Source organism: Diabrotica virgifera, chromosome 9, assembly GCF_917563875.1.
Source record: "Diabrotica virgifera virgifera chromosome 9, PGI_DIABVI_V3a".
NCBI lineage: Eukaryota > Metazoa > Arthropoda > Insecta > Coleoptera > Chrysomelidae > Diabrotica > Diabrotica virgifera.
The window spans coordinates 144,405,522-144,422,590 of record NC_065451.1 but is presented as its reverse complement, the minus strand read 5'-3'; the positions used below and the strand labels follow the sequence as shown (position 1 = coordinate 144,422,590).

The 17,069-nt window shown below is 36.1% G+C and overlaps 1 protein-coding gene across 1 annotated transcript; it reads right to left on the bottom strand.

Annotated features, from left to right (window-relative positions):
* Window positions 1-15,285: 15,285 nt before the first annotated feature.
* LOC126891503 (zinc finger MYM-type protein 1-like) lies at window positions 15,286-15,885 on the bottom strand. The gene has a single exon (XM_050660680.1). It carries the CDS (start codon window positions 15,883-15,885, stop codon window positions 15,286-15,288), a length of 600 nt encoding a protein of 199 aa, XP_050516637.1.
* Between the last annotated feature and the right edge of the window lie 1,184 nt (window positions 15,886-17,069).

Genomic DNA, 17,069 nt, shown 5'->3' with positions numbered 1-17,069 from the left:
GAACTATAAAAAAAAATGTACTAAATATCACAAAACCAGTCTGTCTTTAATAAGAGCACAGTAAATGTTCCCAAACAAACCACTCTTTCCTAATCTTGAAGTTGATGTAATGAGCACCCAAGGGTGCTAACTCTCGCTAGCAGCTGTCCTGCTGGAGGTACAGGAGAGGAAGACTGGTAGAAAGCAGCTGAAGGTACTCAAAACTGTTGGAAAGCAGCTGGAGGTACTCAAAAAAAGAAAATGTGGAAATAATCCAGGCTGGTCGCCTATTGATTGTTTCTCTCTGTGTGGTCTGGCCTTGGTGTTGTTGTAGGGTGGCTTTAAGATTTCATGGTAGGTGCGGGGTAGAACTCATTGGATATAGTATGCTCTAAAATTCTTCAAATCCACTGCTGCTGGATAACTTCACTATACTTTTATTGTAATATTTAATCAATTTGGAACTGAGAATTAGAGGTGAATAATTGAGTCTAATGACCCCGCACACTACGATTCAGACCGAACACTCGAGAAACAATCGCAATCCAAGGCTCACGTTCACAGCTGAATCCTTCGTACCCCTCTACTAAGCATTGGCTGTCAAAGTGGGGAAACCAATGTTGCCACGTTTTAAATGTGACGTCATCAAGCATTTAAAAATTCTGAGATGGGTTTAAGTTCTATTTGAATAAACATTGAAAGAAAATAATTCTGAAAATAATTAAATAATATTTTGGATAGTTAAATAATATCTTCCCATCAATAATCGATTCTATAAGGGGCGGAACGTCACATTCCCTTTCAACCACCAGAAAAAAAAATTTTATTTAAAAAAAATTTTTTTTTTTTTTTTTTCAAAATATTAAACTAGAGTAGTAGTGCTTAGTGTATCATTCCCCGTTGATTCGCAAGATTACAAATAATCACCACTAATAATCAAGGGAAAGTAGGATGGTCACTGCAGCAAATAACGGAAATTGCAAAATATGACCCGAAGTCCTAGTAAAAGTGCTAAAGATGAGACATAATTTATAATGCCAAATAAGTGTCGAATTGGCAGTAAATCCAAAGTTGAACTATCCATGGACATCAGATTTATAAGGAGTATATCCAAGGACGAACAACCAGGCAAAGGTGAGAGCCAATTCATACCATAACGCAAGTACATATACTAAAGTCACCAATGAAATCAATAACTATAATAAGTGAAGAATCAAACACTCAATCCTAAATTGGACTAGCAATGGACACCAGATTCGTAATAGCATATCCAGAGAAGAACAACTAGGAATATTTATAGAATAATTTTCACCAATACCAACTAATATAAATAGTGAACATACCAAAGGAATGCAAACACATTAACCAAAATAAATGTGGAATCAGACACTCAATCCAAAGTCAGACTATCAATGGACAACAGATTCACAAAAGCATATCCAATGAAGAACGACCAGGAAGATTTATGGACCAATTCACATCCATACTAAATCATATAAATAAATTAGGTCTACGTACACCCACATCCGGTAATACGAACCTATACAACCAAATAAACAAAATAAGTGAAGAATCGGACACTTAATCCAAAATCGGACTAGCAATGGACACCAGATTTATAGGAGCATATCCAAAGAAGAACGATCAGGAAGATTTATGGACCAATTCTCACTAATACTAAATAACTAACTAAATTAGCTCTAGATCTACCCTCATCCGGTAATATGAGCCTATCGAAACTAAATAGTAAAAATAAAGGATGAACTTATAAGTTCTATGACTCCATGGTAAATACAAAATATGACGGGAACGAGCTCCCAATCTTTCATAAGACTGTATATTCATGTGAACATACATAGGATTATCCAGGAGATATTCCTGAATCTAAGCAACAATTAATGCCTAAGGAAAGAAGAGGGAATCTACTAAAAAGAAAATCAATAATTTGTCCCAGTGGGTTAATCACTAACATTACGACTCTACGTCTATGGAAAGTCAAGCATCTATATACTATGAACTAAGAGACATAAAATAAGCAAACTAGACTTCCCTATTATCGTGTGAAAATGTGCCTGGAATATTTGGAACAATTGCACAAGAATGGTTAGGAAGTGTTGTACACCATTTCCCAACCAGAAATATTATCATGGATAAACATCTGCCTACTCTGACAAGAAAGACATGGATTACGAAATCGGATAGCAGTGATCAGTTGCTGAACTTCGAACCCACGTATTCACCAACTTTGAGCATTAACAGACTAGTTCATAAGAAGAAATATGAAGGACTCAAGAATTCATTTATAAATCAAAATTCCAAATTCATTCCAGAATCATCCTGTGGAGGAAGTAAGAATCCGAATTAATATAAAGTATTTAAGGTACCTGTGACAAATATCAATAAAGTAACCCAATAACAAATTAACAACCACAACTTCTTTCCAATATGGCAAATCCAATGACATGATATAAAAACAATAAAAAAAAATAATAGGTATGTAATCAAATATCCAAGATATAACACATAATCTAAGATATGGTAGTGTAACATAGCTCCATCTATATTAAGCAAGAATACTTGTATGAGCCCACACATCCAAATATCTTAATATATAATAATCAACAGCCCTTTTATTCTGAGAGGTTGAGTACAAAACTAAGAGTACAAGTGGAGGTTATTAACTTGGTAATACTACTGGCTGGATTAGTATTTGAGAATATTTGTCGATAATGACTCAAATGCAATCTATAATACAAAAAATAATAATAAACTCATACAAGCGGTATTACACAAGAATTCGGTACCTAATAACTAATACGTGAGAAATCATCAAGCCATGCCGAAGGATAAAAATTGCTATGGTCAGGCATTATCTGGTGATTAACAATTTAAACTAAAATACTATACCATAATAAAACTAATTAAAGGCAAACACAGGAAGATATTAGCTTAAACAACCCTGTTAAGCTAATCTTCTTCCGATGAAGTTGAAGAATCCACATCGTCCATGGTGTTGTCAGGCAGTAAATCCTTTACATGAAATTGACCAATTCGCTTATTAGTCGAATTGTCCTTTAATTCATAAATCAAAGGAGATATTACCCTTGAGACAGTACATGGGACATATTTCTGGCAAAACTTTGCAGAAATGGCATCACCCTTATTGGATTTGACAAAATTGCGCTTTAAGACTCGATCACCAACAAAGAATCGCAGATCTCGTTTCCTCAAATTATAGTGCTGCTGGTTCCTTAGGTAAGAAGTTTTTAACTTCTTCCTAATGTCTGCGAAAATATGAGGTAACGTCTGGAGATCATCTAAGCGATGAAGTTTCTCAGATATTTGAGGAAGATTTTCGGAATTGTCTGAAATTACACCAAAATAATCACCTGATAAAGCCACATTCCTACCAAAATTCAAATATGCTGGAGAGCACTGGGTAACTTCATGGACAGAAGTCCTTATGGCTTGAGCTATGGAATGAATATATTGATCCCAAGCTCTGTGATCAGGGTAAGTATAGGACCTTAGAGCTGTGACAATACTGCGATTTACTCTCTCAGTATGATTTGCTTGTGGATGGTAGGCAGCATTATAAAAGGTCTTTTGAACCTTATATTTAGCTAGAAGATCTTTAAAGGCCTTCGATACAAACTGAGGACCGTTGTCACATGACACAATTTGAGGAACACCATACACCAAAAAGACTTGTTCCTCCAAATATTTTAAAATTGCTGGAGTTGTGGCCTGGCGAAGGGGACAAACTAAAGGAAATTTAGTGAAATAATCCACAACTACCAGGCAATAGGTATTACCCTTGTAACTCCGAGGATAAGGTCCAATGAGATCCATTGAGATCATCTGCCAAGGAAAATTTATGTTCCTGAAGGAACCCATAAGTCCAGCCTGTGGTAGGTTACTTGGTTTACAAGTAGCACAAACCATGCATTTAGAAATGTACCTTTTTATAGACTTCCGCATACCAGGCCAATAATATAATTCGGCAATACGGTGATAAGTCTTATAAAAACCAAAATGACCCGCCGTAACTTCATCATGAAACATATGCAGAATATTTTCCCTATTTGGCGTAGGTACAACTATTTTCCACTCCGACATATTGGATAAGGACTCTATCGGACTTAAGATGTGTTTGTACAGAATATTATTCTCTACCTTAAAATCAGGATATTTTTGTGGGTCTTGAGTGACCCTATCAATCATATTCTGATACCACATATCAGGACTTAAAGAGGACAGATCTAGGACATTAATATCATGGACACGTGAAAGAGCATCTGCGACCACTACCCCGTTTGCCTTTCTATGGACAATCTTATATGAATAGGCAGCCAGTTTGCATATCCATCGAGAAAGCCTCTGTGAAGGGTTTTTCATACTATGAAGCCATACTAAGGAACTATGATCAGTAATTATAGTGAAATTACGACCTTCCAGATAATAACGAAAAGCTTCTAACCCATGGATGATAGCTAAGAGTTCTTTCTCCGTAGTTGAATAGTTTTTCTGGGCCTTGTTCAACTTCTTACTAGTGTACGCTATGGGGTGTTCGGAGCCATCTTTCAACTGAAATAATACGCCTCCAGAAGCTGTATTAGAGCAATCTGTCATTAGATAAAAATGCTCATCAAAATTAGGTGACATCATAACCGGAGCGCTCGTTAAAGCATCTTTAACGCGCCTAAAAGCTTCGTCAGCCTCAGGAGTCCAAGTAATGGTCTGTCCCTTTTTCCTGTTCTTCAAAAGATCAGTAAGAGGTGACAACAAAGTAGAGTAGGACGGTACAAATCGCCGATAATAGCCACACATTCCCAATATCCTACGGACTTGGGTGGTGGTCTTTGGTATAGGAAAATTTTTGATAGCAACTATTTTCTCAGGATCAGTCCTCAGCCCCTGGTTATCCACAACATAACCCAAGAACTTAAGACTAGGGCGACAAAACTGACATTTATCCAGATTGACCGTTAGATTAGCTTCCTTAAGACGTAAAAATAACTTATCTAAAATTTCCATATGAAGGGAAAAATCAGGAGTGACAACCAAAATATCGTCTAAATAATAGAAAACATAGGGCTCTAACGGTGGACCAATGACTAAATCCATCAGACGACACATTGTCTGAGGAGCAGAAACAAGACCGAAAGGCATGGTGACAAACTGGAATAATCCTTTACCACTGACAGCAAAAGCAGTATACTTCTTGCTCTCTTCACTCAGTGGGATCTGTAGGAAGGCCTTAGACAAATCAATAGAAGAGATGTATTTGGCATTCTGAAGTTTGCTCAAAATCACATCTATTCTGGGGATAGGATAAGCATCCCTGTTAGTTGTGATACTGTTTAGTTTTCGACCGTCAAAGCAGATCCTGAAGGATCCATCCTTCTTCTTCGTTAACCAGAGCGGAGAACAGTAGGACGATGTTGAAGGTTCTATGATATTTAAAGCAAGCATCGAATCTACTTCCTTTTCTAAGTCTGCCTGCCAGGCTTGAGGTATGGGGTACTGATATAATCTGAAAGGAGTGGGATTTCCCACTTCGATAGTGTGAGAGATTAACGACGTACGACCTAGTTTGTCTTTTGAAGAAAGAGTAGTAAATTTAGAGATCATACTCTCTAATTGCCTTTGTTCAGAGCTTGATAAACTAGCAAAATCGTGAATAGCACTAAGGGTAGATAAATTAAATTCAGATATGGAAAAAGAAAAATCAGAACAACTTAAGGTACTATTGAAAGCATTGAAAAAGTCCATACCTAAAATTATAGAATTCTGCACGGAAAGAATAACATAGAATGTAATTTCTCTACATAAATCGGCCACTGTGATTTCAATTTGGAGTTTGCCTGTAATGGACTGAACTGTACCATCTGCAGTAGATACTTGCAAAGATGAAATGGGCATAATGGGAATACTAGAATTTTTCAATAAATTTAATGAATGTGCCCCTATCAAGGAAATATTAGAGCCACTATCTAACAAAGCTAAACACGATTGTTCTAGAATTTGAATAGGGAGATATGGCCTATTATCATTTTGTTTCCTAACTAATAAAGAATTAATATCTAGATATAAAGTATTTGGTTGTCTAGAACCGTTATAGGGAACTAACCTAGACGTATCATCATCATTAACAAAACTAGAATCTAATATAGATAATGGAACTACATCACTATCACAATTATTATTGTTACGTTGAACACTACCAATCAAAGAAGAATTTGTAAATGAACATCTGTGATCATTTGAATCAAGCGAATCTAACGTATCATCTATAGAAATTAATTTCTGGTTTAATTTTGTTTTGTGGTGTGTGCTGTTTTCTTGAACGACACCCCTTTCCCTTTTCGTGAAGATGGGTTTGGGTTGCTGGATGTGCTTGGTCCAGCAGTTTCGTTTGACGATGGGGTTGGATTCCCTGATTGGGTGTTGGACGGAGAAACGTTCAGGGGACGGACCTCCGACGTCTCGTTTCCCGAACACTTAGAACAATTCCTTTTAAGGGTGTTCTCTCGGCCACAACCATGGCAGAAAATACGACTTTGAGGAATTGCACAATTGTAAAACGGATGACCTGGCTGATCACAATTCCAACAGACAAGAGAACTAACAACCGAAACATTATGATCATGGCCCTTATTTGGCCAAGAACGTTGCCTAAAGGAAGTTGGCTGAGAAGAAGAGTTAGAAGAGGATCGAGATGTGGATGGAGGTTGAGAAGACCAGGATAACGTTTCCTCCAAACGTTTGCATTTTATAGTAAGGTCATCAATGTTCTGAATGTCCATAAGAGCTAATTGTTGATGATAAAAGGGCAATAGACATTTAAGGATGATTTTAATTTTAGCTAAATCTGACAAAGGAGTGTCTAAACGACTACACATACCTAATATAGTATTAATAAACATAGTAACAGATTCCCCAGGTTTCTGCTTATGATTCTTAATTTGATCTAATAAATCATCCTGGAATGAATACGGAAGAAAATCCGACTTCAACTTTTTAATCAGATCAGACCAACAAGAAAAATTACCCCTGTTATTCATAAACCATGTAAAAGCGGTCCCGGTGAACAACTCAGCAGAAGCAGCAAACAAATCCTCTTCAGAAACACCTCTAGATATTCGAAGACATTCAACCCTTTCTAAAAATGACATCACATCAGTGTGCTGTTTTTCACCTGAAAATGAAATACCCCATTTGTGTACTTGAACAGGTTTGGAGTACGTAAAGCTAGGTACATTGACTGAAGCATTAGGAGTAGAGGTAGCAATGGGGTTAACTCTAGAATCAAGTTCACCCTCTAGTGTTAATATTTTAAGAGAAACAGACCTCTTGAACGGTTCCTGTTCTTCAGAAGGACAGTGTAGCAAGTGTACACGGGCAGAAATATGGCCTAGACGAGATGTTAATCGCGCATACTCTGTATCCTTTACAGTTCCCCTAAACTTTTCGATTTTTTTAGACAAGCTGTCCAATGTTTCAGTGATTCCTTTTTGTTGTTCCTCAAAAGGAAGGGATACAGCTGAAATTTGGAGAAAACTTCTATTGCCAGCTTCTTGTTTCAAAGCACCTCTCAAAAGATTGCGTTTTTTATCGACAGTTGTCGACTCCTCTGGCATTATGTCCCGAATCTTTAATTCATAATCCAATTCATCCACCAGAAGATGTTCAGCTTTAAAAGCACACATGATGAGAGCAAAGTTATTGACAAATAGTCCAAAGAACAGAAATATGAAAAATATGAAAATATGAAAGTTTGCACGCAAAATATATATAATATAAACCGAGAAAATATCAGCAACACACCAACAAAATCAAAATAGCCAGCAAAAAAAAAAAATATATATATAATGCAGTATATAATCTAATAAATAAGATCAAATAAATATATAAGATCAAATAAATGGATAAATAATCCAATAAATATTGTATACTCAAGTAAACCTACTACCTAAATACTGGAAGTAACTTTTTTTATTTATATGTAACTTACCACCACTCTAGAAAAAATATATATCTATAATAATAATAATAATAATCAACACTTAGTTGTACCTCCAACTATACCACTATTGACTGAAGAAATAAAATTGTTATATGAATTATATTATTAATAGCAATATTAAATATAAGTTCCCAATAAAAATTCAAAATCTAACCCAGAATGTAAGCTGCACAAACATATACTATAATGAGGTCCCAAAATATAAACAAAAATCAAAACAGCGTTTAAGAATACCTGATATGTATCAGAAATTAAAAATAAAATAAATAAGTAACAATATGTGTATAGGATACCAAACGGAAATAACAAAGAGATTTCAGATAAAAGAGAAGAATTGACCTAAATGAATACTGTCTCAGACCAAAAATAAAGCCACCACGTTGGAAAGCCGATGTAACAACTAGCTGATGATTTTCTGTTGGAGTGAATGAAAAGGGAGTGGTAAACTCCAACAGAAGTAGTAAAGAAGAAGATCTACTTAATGTAGCCAAAGGACAAAAATGTGTGGCTTCTCCGTTGAAGAAGCTGGAGTAACTAAAATACAACTTTGTAGTAGTATTTGTATGGAAGGATGCCAAGACAAAGAATATCGAATTGATACAGGACTAGAGATGAGAAATCATTAATAGATAGATATAACTTGAATGGCTAGCTAAATATGTATGAGAAGGGCCACTTGACACTCAAGGAAGGATTCGGCCAATTTGCACGGCTATTTTTGGCCAGACAATAGATTAAAGGAAGTGACAATGATGGCTCGAAAAGAAGATATGAAGATAATGTTCAGAAAATAGATAGAGTAAATATAATAATATACTGAAAATAGAATGAATTTTTGGGCGCCAGAAGAAGGATAACTAGGTTAACGCTCTTCCAGGTATTCTACGCTGCTATAGAGTATGTTAAATTTGTAGTACAAGTATGTGAAAAGTTATTAAAGATTATTAAATTATAAAATATACTACTAAAAATAAAGGAGTAATAAGAAAAAAAAAATCACAATAAATGTATATTTATTGAATGTAACTACTAGATCTTTTTAACAATCTCTGAGTTAGGACAAGTAACTAGTGTGTAACTCTAACATGACAGGAAAAAGTGATACTAGTGAAAGTCAATTACAAAATCATCATACAACTATGATCTAAGAATACTCTTTATAAGGTTAGAAAAACTGACTACGGGTACCTCTAATACAGGAAGTACAACTTACAACTAGGTTAGTAGAACCCTCACCAAATAATAATTGTACGTTTATAATACGTACACCTTAATTAAATACTACCTGATACTATATATAACATATAAATACCTCACTGTGAGTGGGACAGGCACAAGCCTTATTGAATAAATAAACCTACGAGTGGATACACAGATCCTTTTCCTAACTCGTGGTTTATAATAGTAATAATAACAAGTGAAACCAAAAACTAATCTGAGGGATTAGAATCCAGAAGTTCATATGAATTTAATAAATTAAAGTTAAAGTTAAATAAAGTTAATAAGTTAAAGTTAAGTAAAGTTAATAAGTTCAAGTTAAATAAAGTTAATAATTACAATTTTGACTAATATGTGAAGTTAATTTTTAAAAATTTAATTAAACATATACTAAAATAATGGAATGAGTTTAAATAATTATACAAAAGTGGAACACAGCCTAAAAATAATCAAGATAAGAGTACCGACTACTATTATCAGGGAAAATATCTGAGCTCAGAAATTTATACCTTTATAGATTGCAGAGTGTTGGGGAACGCTATCAATTAAATATTATGTTGTAAAGAAAAAAAAACCTATAAAAAATATAAAGCAGGAAAAATGTGTGTGCAATTGAACTATAAAAAAAAATGTACTAAATATCACAAAACCAGTCTGTCTTTAATAAGAGCACAGTAAATGTTCCCAAACAAACCACTCTTTCCTAATCTTGAAGTTGATGTAATGAGCACCCAAGGGTGCTAACTCTCGCTAGCAGCTGTCCTGCTGGAGGTACAGGAGAGGAAGACTGGTAGAAAGCAGCTGAAGGTACTCAAAACTGTTGGAAAGCAGCTGGAGGTACTCAAAAAAAGAAAATGTGGAAATAATCCAGGCTGGTCGCCTATTGATTGTTTCTCTCTGTGTGGTCTGGCCTTGGTGTTGTTGTAGGGTGGCTTTAAGATTTCATGGTAGGTGCGGGGTAGAACTCATTGGATATAGTATGCTCTAAAATTCTTCAAATCCACTGCTGCTGGATAACTTCACTATACTTTTATTGTAATATTTAATCAATTTGGAACTGAGAATTAGAGGTGAATAATTGAGTCTAATGACCCCGCACACTACGATTCAGACCGAACACTCGAGAAACAATCGCAATCCAAGGCTCACGTTCACAGCTGAATCCTTCGTACCCCTCTACTAAGCATTGGCTGTCAAAGTGGGGAAACCAATGTTGCCACGTTTTAAATGTGACGTCATCAAGCATTTAAAAATTCTGAGATGGGTTTAAGTTCTATTTGAATAAACATTGAAAGAAAATAATTCTGAAAATAATTAAATAATATTTTGGATAGTTAAATAATATCTTCCCATCAATAATCGATTCTATAAGGGGCGGAACGTCACAGTACTACAAATTAAATCACGGAAGTTTCTCTGAACGTCTCCAAAAATTTCGCCACTCTAGTGGCAGCTTACAGAGGCGCCATCTCTTTTGATGGCAGGGAACGAAGACGATTTAATAATACCGTCTCCTATCCTCTGAGCTATCGGAATGTGTAAAACGAATAAAGCTTCTAGCAAAGCTTGCTATTGCTTTTATGAATTAAAACGCCATAATACATGGCATTGGAGCACAAATTCGTCAAAACTTCCGTGATTTAACTGGTACCAATAGACTGATATATCGATATTTCAAGGTCTCCCTCTCATCAGTCAGTCGAGCTGGTACTACAAATTAAATCACGGAAGTTTCTCTGAACGTCTCCAAAAATTTCGCCACTCTAGTGGCAGCTTACAGAGGCGCCATCTCTTTTGATGGCAGGGAACGAAGACGATTTAATAATACTGTCTCCTATCCTCTGAGCTATCGGAATGTGTAAAACGAATAAAGCTTCTAGCAAAGCTTGCTATTGCTTTTATGAATTAAAACGCCATAATACATGGCATTGGAGCACAAATTCGTCAAAACTTCCGTGATTTAACTGGTACCAATAGACTGATATATCGATATTTCAAGGTCTCCCTCTCATCAGTCAGTCGAGCTGGTACTACAAATTAAATCACGGAAGTTTCTCTGAACGTCTCCAAAAATTTCGCCACTCTAGTGGCAGCTTACAGAGGCGCCATCTCTTTTGATGGCAGGGAACGAAGACGATTTAATAATACCGTCTCCTATCCTCTGAGCTATCGGAATGTGTAAAACGAATAAAGCTTCTAGCAAAGCTTGCTATTGCTTTTATGAATTAAAACGCCATAATACATGGCATTGGAGCACAAATTCGTCAAAACTTCCGTGATTTAACTGGTACCAATAGACTGATATATCGATATTTCAAGGTCTCCCTCTCATCAGTCAGTCGAGCTGGTACTACAAATTAAATCACGGAAGTTTCTCTGAACGTCTCCAAAAATTTCGCCACTCTAGTGGCAGCTTACAGAGGCGCCATCTCTTTTGATGGCAGGGAACGAAGACGATTTAATAATACCGTCTCCTATCCTCTGAGCCTGAGGCTATCCTGAGGACCGTCCTGAGGATAGGAGACGGTATTATTAAATCGTCTTCGTTCCCTGCCATCAAAAGAGATGGCGCCTCTGTAAGCTGCCACTAGAGTGGCGAAAAATTTTTGGAGACGTTCAGAGAAACTTCCGTGATTTAATTTGTAGTACCAGCTCGACTGACTGATGAGAGGGAGACCTTGAAATATCGATATATCAGTCTATTGGTACCAGTTAAATCACGGAAGTTTTGACGAATTTGTGCTCCAATGCCATGTATTATGGCGTTTTAATTCATAAAAGCAATAGCAAGCTTTGCTAGAAGCTTTATTCGTTTTACATATATATATATATATATATATATATATATATATATATATATATATATATATATATATATATATATATATATATATATAATGTTGGAGCAATCTCATTGGTTTGCAGGTCCTGAGTTTTTGTATAACACCGATCCCATTCCAGACGCTTCCTGTTGCTTTTCTGAGTGTGCTGAAATGCTTGATGAAGAGCGTACGGTAACTTTGGCTTGTGTTAATGATGATAATTTTCTTGAGAATCTATTGAATGACCTTTCCGATTTCTCGTTTATACGACGACTTATAGCTTGGATCTTGAGGTTTGCTTGGAATTTAAAATTCCCCAATGATAAGAGAGAAGGTCCCTTAAGTTCAAAGGAACTTTATGAGTCGTTGATTATGCTAGTTAAATATACTCACCATCGATATTTTGAAAGGGAGTTCGAGGGAAATGTTTTTTCCAAACCTTTTCGAAAGTTGTCCTGCTTTATCGATGATCAAGGAGTATTACGGGTTGGCAGTCGTCTTAGATATTTGTCTGTTTCGATTGATAAGAAATTTCCTTGCATCCTACCTCGTGAAAGTCGATTAACTTATTTGCTGATTGATTATTACCATAAACGATACTGTCATGCTGGGCTGCGTACAGTTAGTTTTTTGCTTGCTCAGTCATTTTGGATTTTGTCTCCTAAGCGTGCTATACGCTCGGTTTTGTCAAAATGTATGCAATGTTGGAGGCACAATCCTAGAAATTACCAACCTCCAATGGGTAACTTACCCCTAGTTAGAATTTCCCAGGTTAAACCCTTCCTGAATTCAGGTATGGATTTTGGTGGACCGTTTTATGTTGTGATGAATCGCTATCGAGGAGCTAAATGTTGTAAGGTGTATCTTTGCCTCTTTGTTTGCATGGCCACCAAAGCTCTTCATTTAGAGTTAGCTAGTGATTTATCTAGTGAGACTTTTCTCTCTGCTTTGCAGCGTTTCATAGCTCGTCGTGGTAGGGTTGACAATTTATATTCTGATCGTGGCAGTAATTTTGTTGGCGCTGCTAAATACCTTAACCTCATGAAAAATGCTGCTTCAAATGAAAATATTTCCTTCCATTTTAATGCTGCATCTGCTGCCCACTTTGGCGGTTTATGGGAGGCGGGAATAAAGTCAGTAAAGACGCACCTAGCTCGTGTTATAGGTGATCAGATCTTGTCATATGAGGAACTAAACACGGTCGTAATTCAGATTGAATCGTATCTTAATTCTAGGCCCTTGACCCCTATAAGTTCTGATCCTAATGATTTGTCAGTTCTAACGCCGGGTCATTTTTTAAACCTAGAACCTCTTTCGGCTGTGTTTGAACCTCTTGATGGAGCGTATAATATTATTCCTGCATCTCATTTGATGAGATGGAAGTTAATAAATCAAATGCACAAAACTTTTTGGGAACGCTGGAGCAAAGAATATTTGCATACTTTGCATCAGCGCAGTAAATGGACTTCATCCGATAATTTAAAACCCATCGAACTAGGAACGATGGTCCTTATAAAGGATGATAATATCCCTCCCTCGCAATGGCGTTTGGGACGAATATCCCAAGTATTTCCGGGACAGGATGAAATTATTAGAGTTGCAGATGTTAAGACCACAAAGGGAATTCTTCGACGCCCCCTGGTCAAGCTGTGTCCTCTGCCTATCTAAATAATTCCTTAGTTTTTTTTGTTGATCTTATTATTCGTATTATATTGTTTAATTTTTTTTGGGATTTATTCCAAAGTGCCATGACTTAAGTTATTTTTTTTAGTTTATTAGCTTGTAACAGTTTTAAAATGCACCATTTAAAGCTGCATTTTGGTGGGGGAGAATGTTGTATTTTCATTTAAATTTGAATTAACTTATTTACACGAGGAAGGCAAATGGTCCCAACTCTAGTTATTTTGCCTTTTATCGCGATAGAAAAGAGGTTTGCTTTAATGAGTGCAAAAACTGGAGCCTTGTAGTGTTCGTCAAAAAGTAAGAGAAGCTAGTTGCTCTACAATAAATTTGCTAGTTGCTAGTTGCTCGCAAGTTGCTACTCAACCAACGGCTCGCTAGTTTGCCGGTGTAACAGCCTAGCTTGTAAGGCTTTTTTCGTGTATGGACTTGGTGCAGTGTTAAATGCAGCTGAGGGCCCTCTTGAAGACCAAATGCAGGGATTGAATTGGTAAGTGGACCTCTTTGCGCCTCATTTAATTCATTATTTTATTCCTTTTTTGCTCATGTTTAAGTTTTTTTATTGAACCGGTGTCAAAACTCGTTTATAAAACAAAGAATCAGCCCCTCTTTGAGATCCTAACATCAAAGAACGCACATAATCTATGTAAATCCATCTCAATTTTTTTGGTCGCTTCACGATCTAAACTATTAATCATTATTTTATGGTCAGTTCGTTGGTCGATTAACAAATTTCGTTCTGGTATTGGAATCTTTCGGTTTCTAGGACAGTTGCAATCTCTGAATTCTAAACATTTGCAAGTTGCAATATCAAACAATTTCTTTCTATCCCCACCAAACTTTAATAGCTTCTCTTTGTAACCGTCTTCGTCCTTTCTGCCTTCATAAGGTTTCAATAATGTTATATACTTATCGTGGAAAACTATAATAGTTCTAGCCAATATTGTTTTGTGTTCTACTTACTTATAATTGAAATTGAATGGGAGAGTGAAGGTCGACTCTTGTGACAGGTTATAACTCTTTGGTTGCAGCGTTAGGTCGGGGGTTGGCGCGAAATTCAAAATAGATCAATTTAAGTAGTGCTGGGCAGTTATTCTGATAAAAATAGAAATAAGTGTTACTGAAGTTTTTGATTCATATCCTAGAAGCGAATTGATACCGCACACCGCGTTAGTAAAATGCAATTTTTTTTTTCGAATTTCAAAATTTGAATCACGTTGGGGCAGATGTTAGAGTCCTTTTCCAATCCTTTCCCACAGTAGCGTCGATTCCGCCCCCGCGTTTGTAAAAATTGTTATTTCATTATTCTCCATATAAAAGCGCTCCACCCTACCCCACATGTCCAGCCATAACCGCAGCGCCGTCATAACTTTGAGCAATCAGCTTGTCATTACATCAATGGATTTTAAGAGTTCACAAACAATTTTATATAATGCGTTTGCCGTTCTATCTTCTGATACGTTTATAAAACCTAAAAATCTTTTCTGTATAGTTCCGTCTACACTAACAAATCGTACCATTGCAGAGAGCTGGCTAAAATTTGTAACATCAGTTGTTTCATGTAAAATCAATTATTTTGTTTGAAACTACTGTCGAAATAGCAGAAATTAAATCATTCTGAATTCGATTTGAGGTGCCTTGAAACACACTAGACTGTTCTAAATGAGTTTTTAAACAAGGATCGTACTTAGAAATTAGTGAAACCAGATCCATGTAATTGCCTCTATTTGCTGATGTACTGGTTTCGTCGTGACCTCTGAAACCAAGTTCATGGAAACATAAAAAACACACAACGCCGACAAGTCTTTTCAGTACGTCTCTATTTTTATCTACTAATTCATTATGTTTTTGATGACTCACTTTTAATGAATTATCCAAAGAGTGTTCTATTCTATTTTTTCCAACAACTTTCTCTTTGATGACGGCCTGCAAGTGAGCTTTAGACATGACATGTCGTTTCACTACCCTATGAAAATTATTTAAATCACCAAAACCACTATGTTTCCTAACACCATTTTCATTGACAAATAGCAAACAAGACCAGCAATACAGTTTATTCCTAAATTCACAACCAGTTAGCCACTCGTACTGTTCGTGAGATTTTTCCGAATTAAAATGTCTGATGCAAGTTTTTATTTTGTTAGTGAGATTTTTCATTTCAGGCTTCGACCTACCTTTAAAGACAGTGCCGGCGCTAGGGTATCAGTCGCCCGCCTGCAAAACTAGCACAGGCGCCCCCCACACACACATACACACATACTTGTACAATCGCAGCCTCGTGGAACATGTGTGTTCTAATCAGTGGCGGCCCGTGAGGTAGTGCCGTAGAGCCATGGCACTACCTTGCTAACTATGCAGAAACATATTTTTTATCTTAAAAACATCTTAATGCTTGTTAATTTTTCTTGTGATTATTTCTCCTTATTTTCATAAATTATATCAAATCTGGCAACTGTGTAGCGCAATGCAAATCTACCGACTCTGGCCACCCACAGCTGACCGGATAAGGGATGAAGATCACAAAAATCCCAGTGCCGAACGGCATAGTGGCTCGGTCGAAAAGAGAAAGATTGTATGAGCATCCTGTGTAAGTGACAGAGATAGAGCGGTATTGCACTTTTGATATACGTTTAAATTGGACTCTCCGTGCCTGGCTCGAAATCTCGAAAAGGAAATTAGTGGATCTTAAGATACAATGTTTTAGATCTATTTCTAGTCTCTTTACGCGTTCGCTTGACGCTATTGTGTTTATTATCTACTACTGTATTGTATATTTGTGTTTATACTCTACTATATTTTTTAATTTGTAATTATTAGTGCGTTGTGGTCGTGGGTGTCGTAGGTATAAAAATATTTTGATTATTTCCTACGTTTAATTTATTTTTTGACAATGAATCAAATTAAAATATTAAAAAACTCTTTTGGTGGTTTTTCGTTAGAAAAAAAAAACTACAAATTAAAGAACTCGGTCGGCCTTTACCCGATTTAAAAATTGAAAAACAAAGTGGAACTGGACAAAAACTTCGCTGTCATAAGTTTAATAAAACTATTTATGATAAAAATAGCTGGTTATGTGGTTGCGAACAAACTAATAAACTGTTCTGTTTTGTATGCGTTTTGTTTGGAGGTGACGAGACTTGGTCAAACAAAGGCACCGATGATCTTGTACATATATGGGAGAAATTGAAATCTCATGAAAAATCTAAAGTGCATATGAATAACGTTTTTAGCTTTTCAATGCTTGGTAAGTTACATATAAAAACCCAATTAAATTCGAATTAGACAACGACTTAAAGGTTCACATTCAAAGTTCCAATCCATTTATCGATTAAACTGGGCAG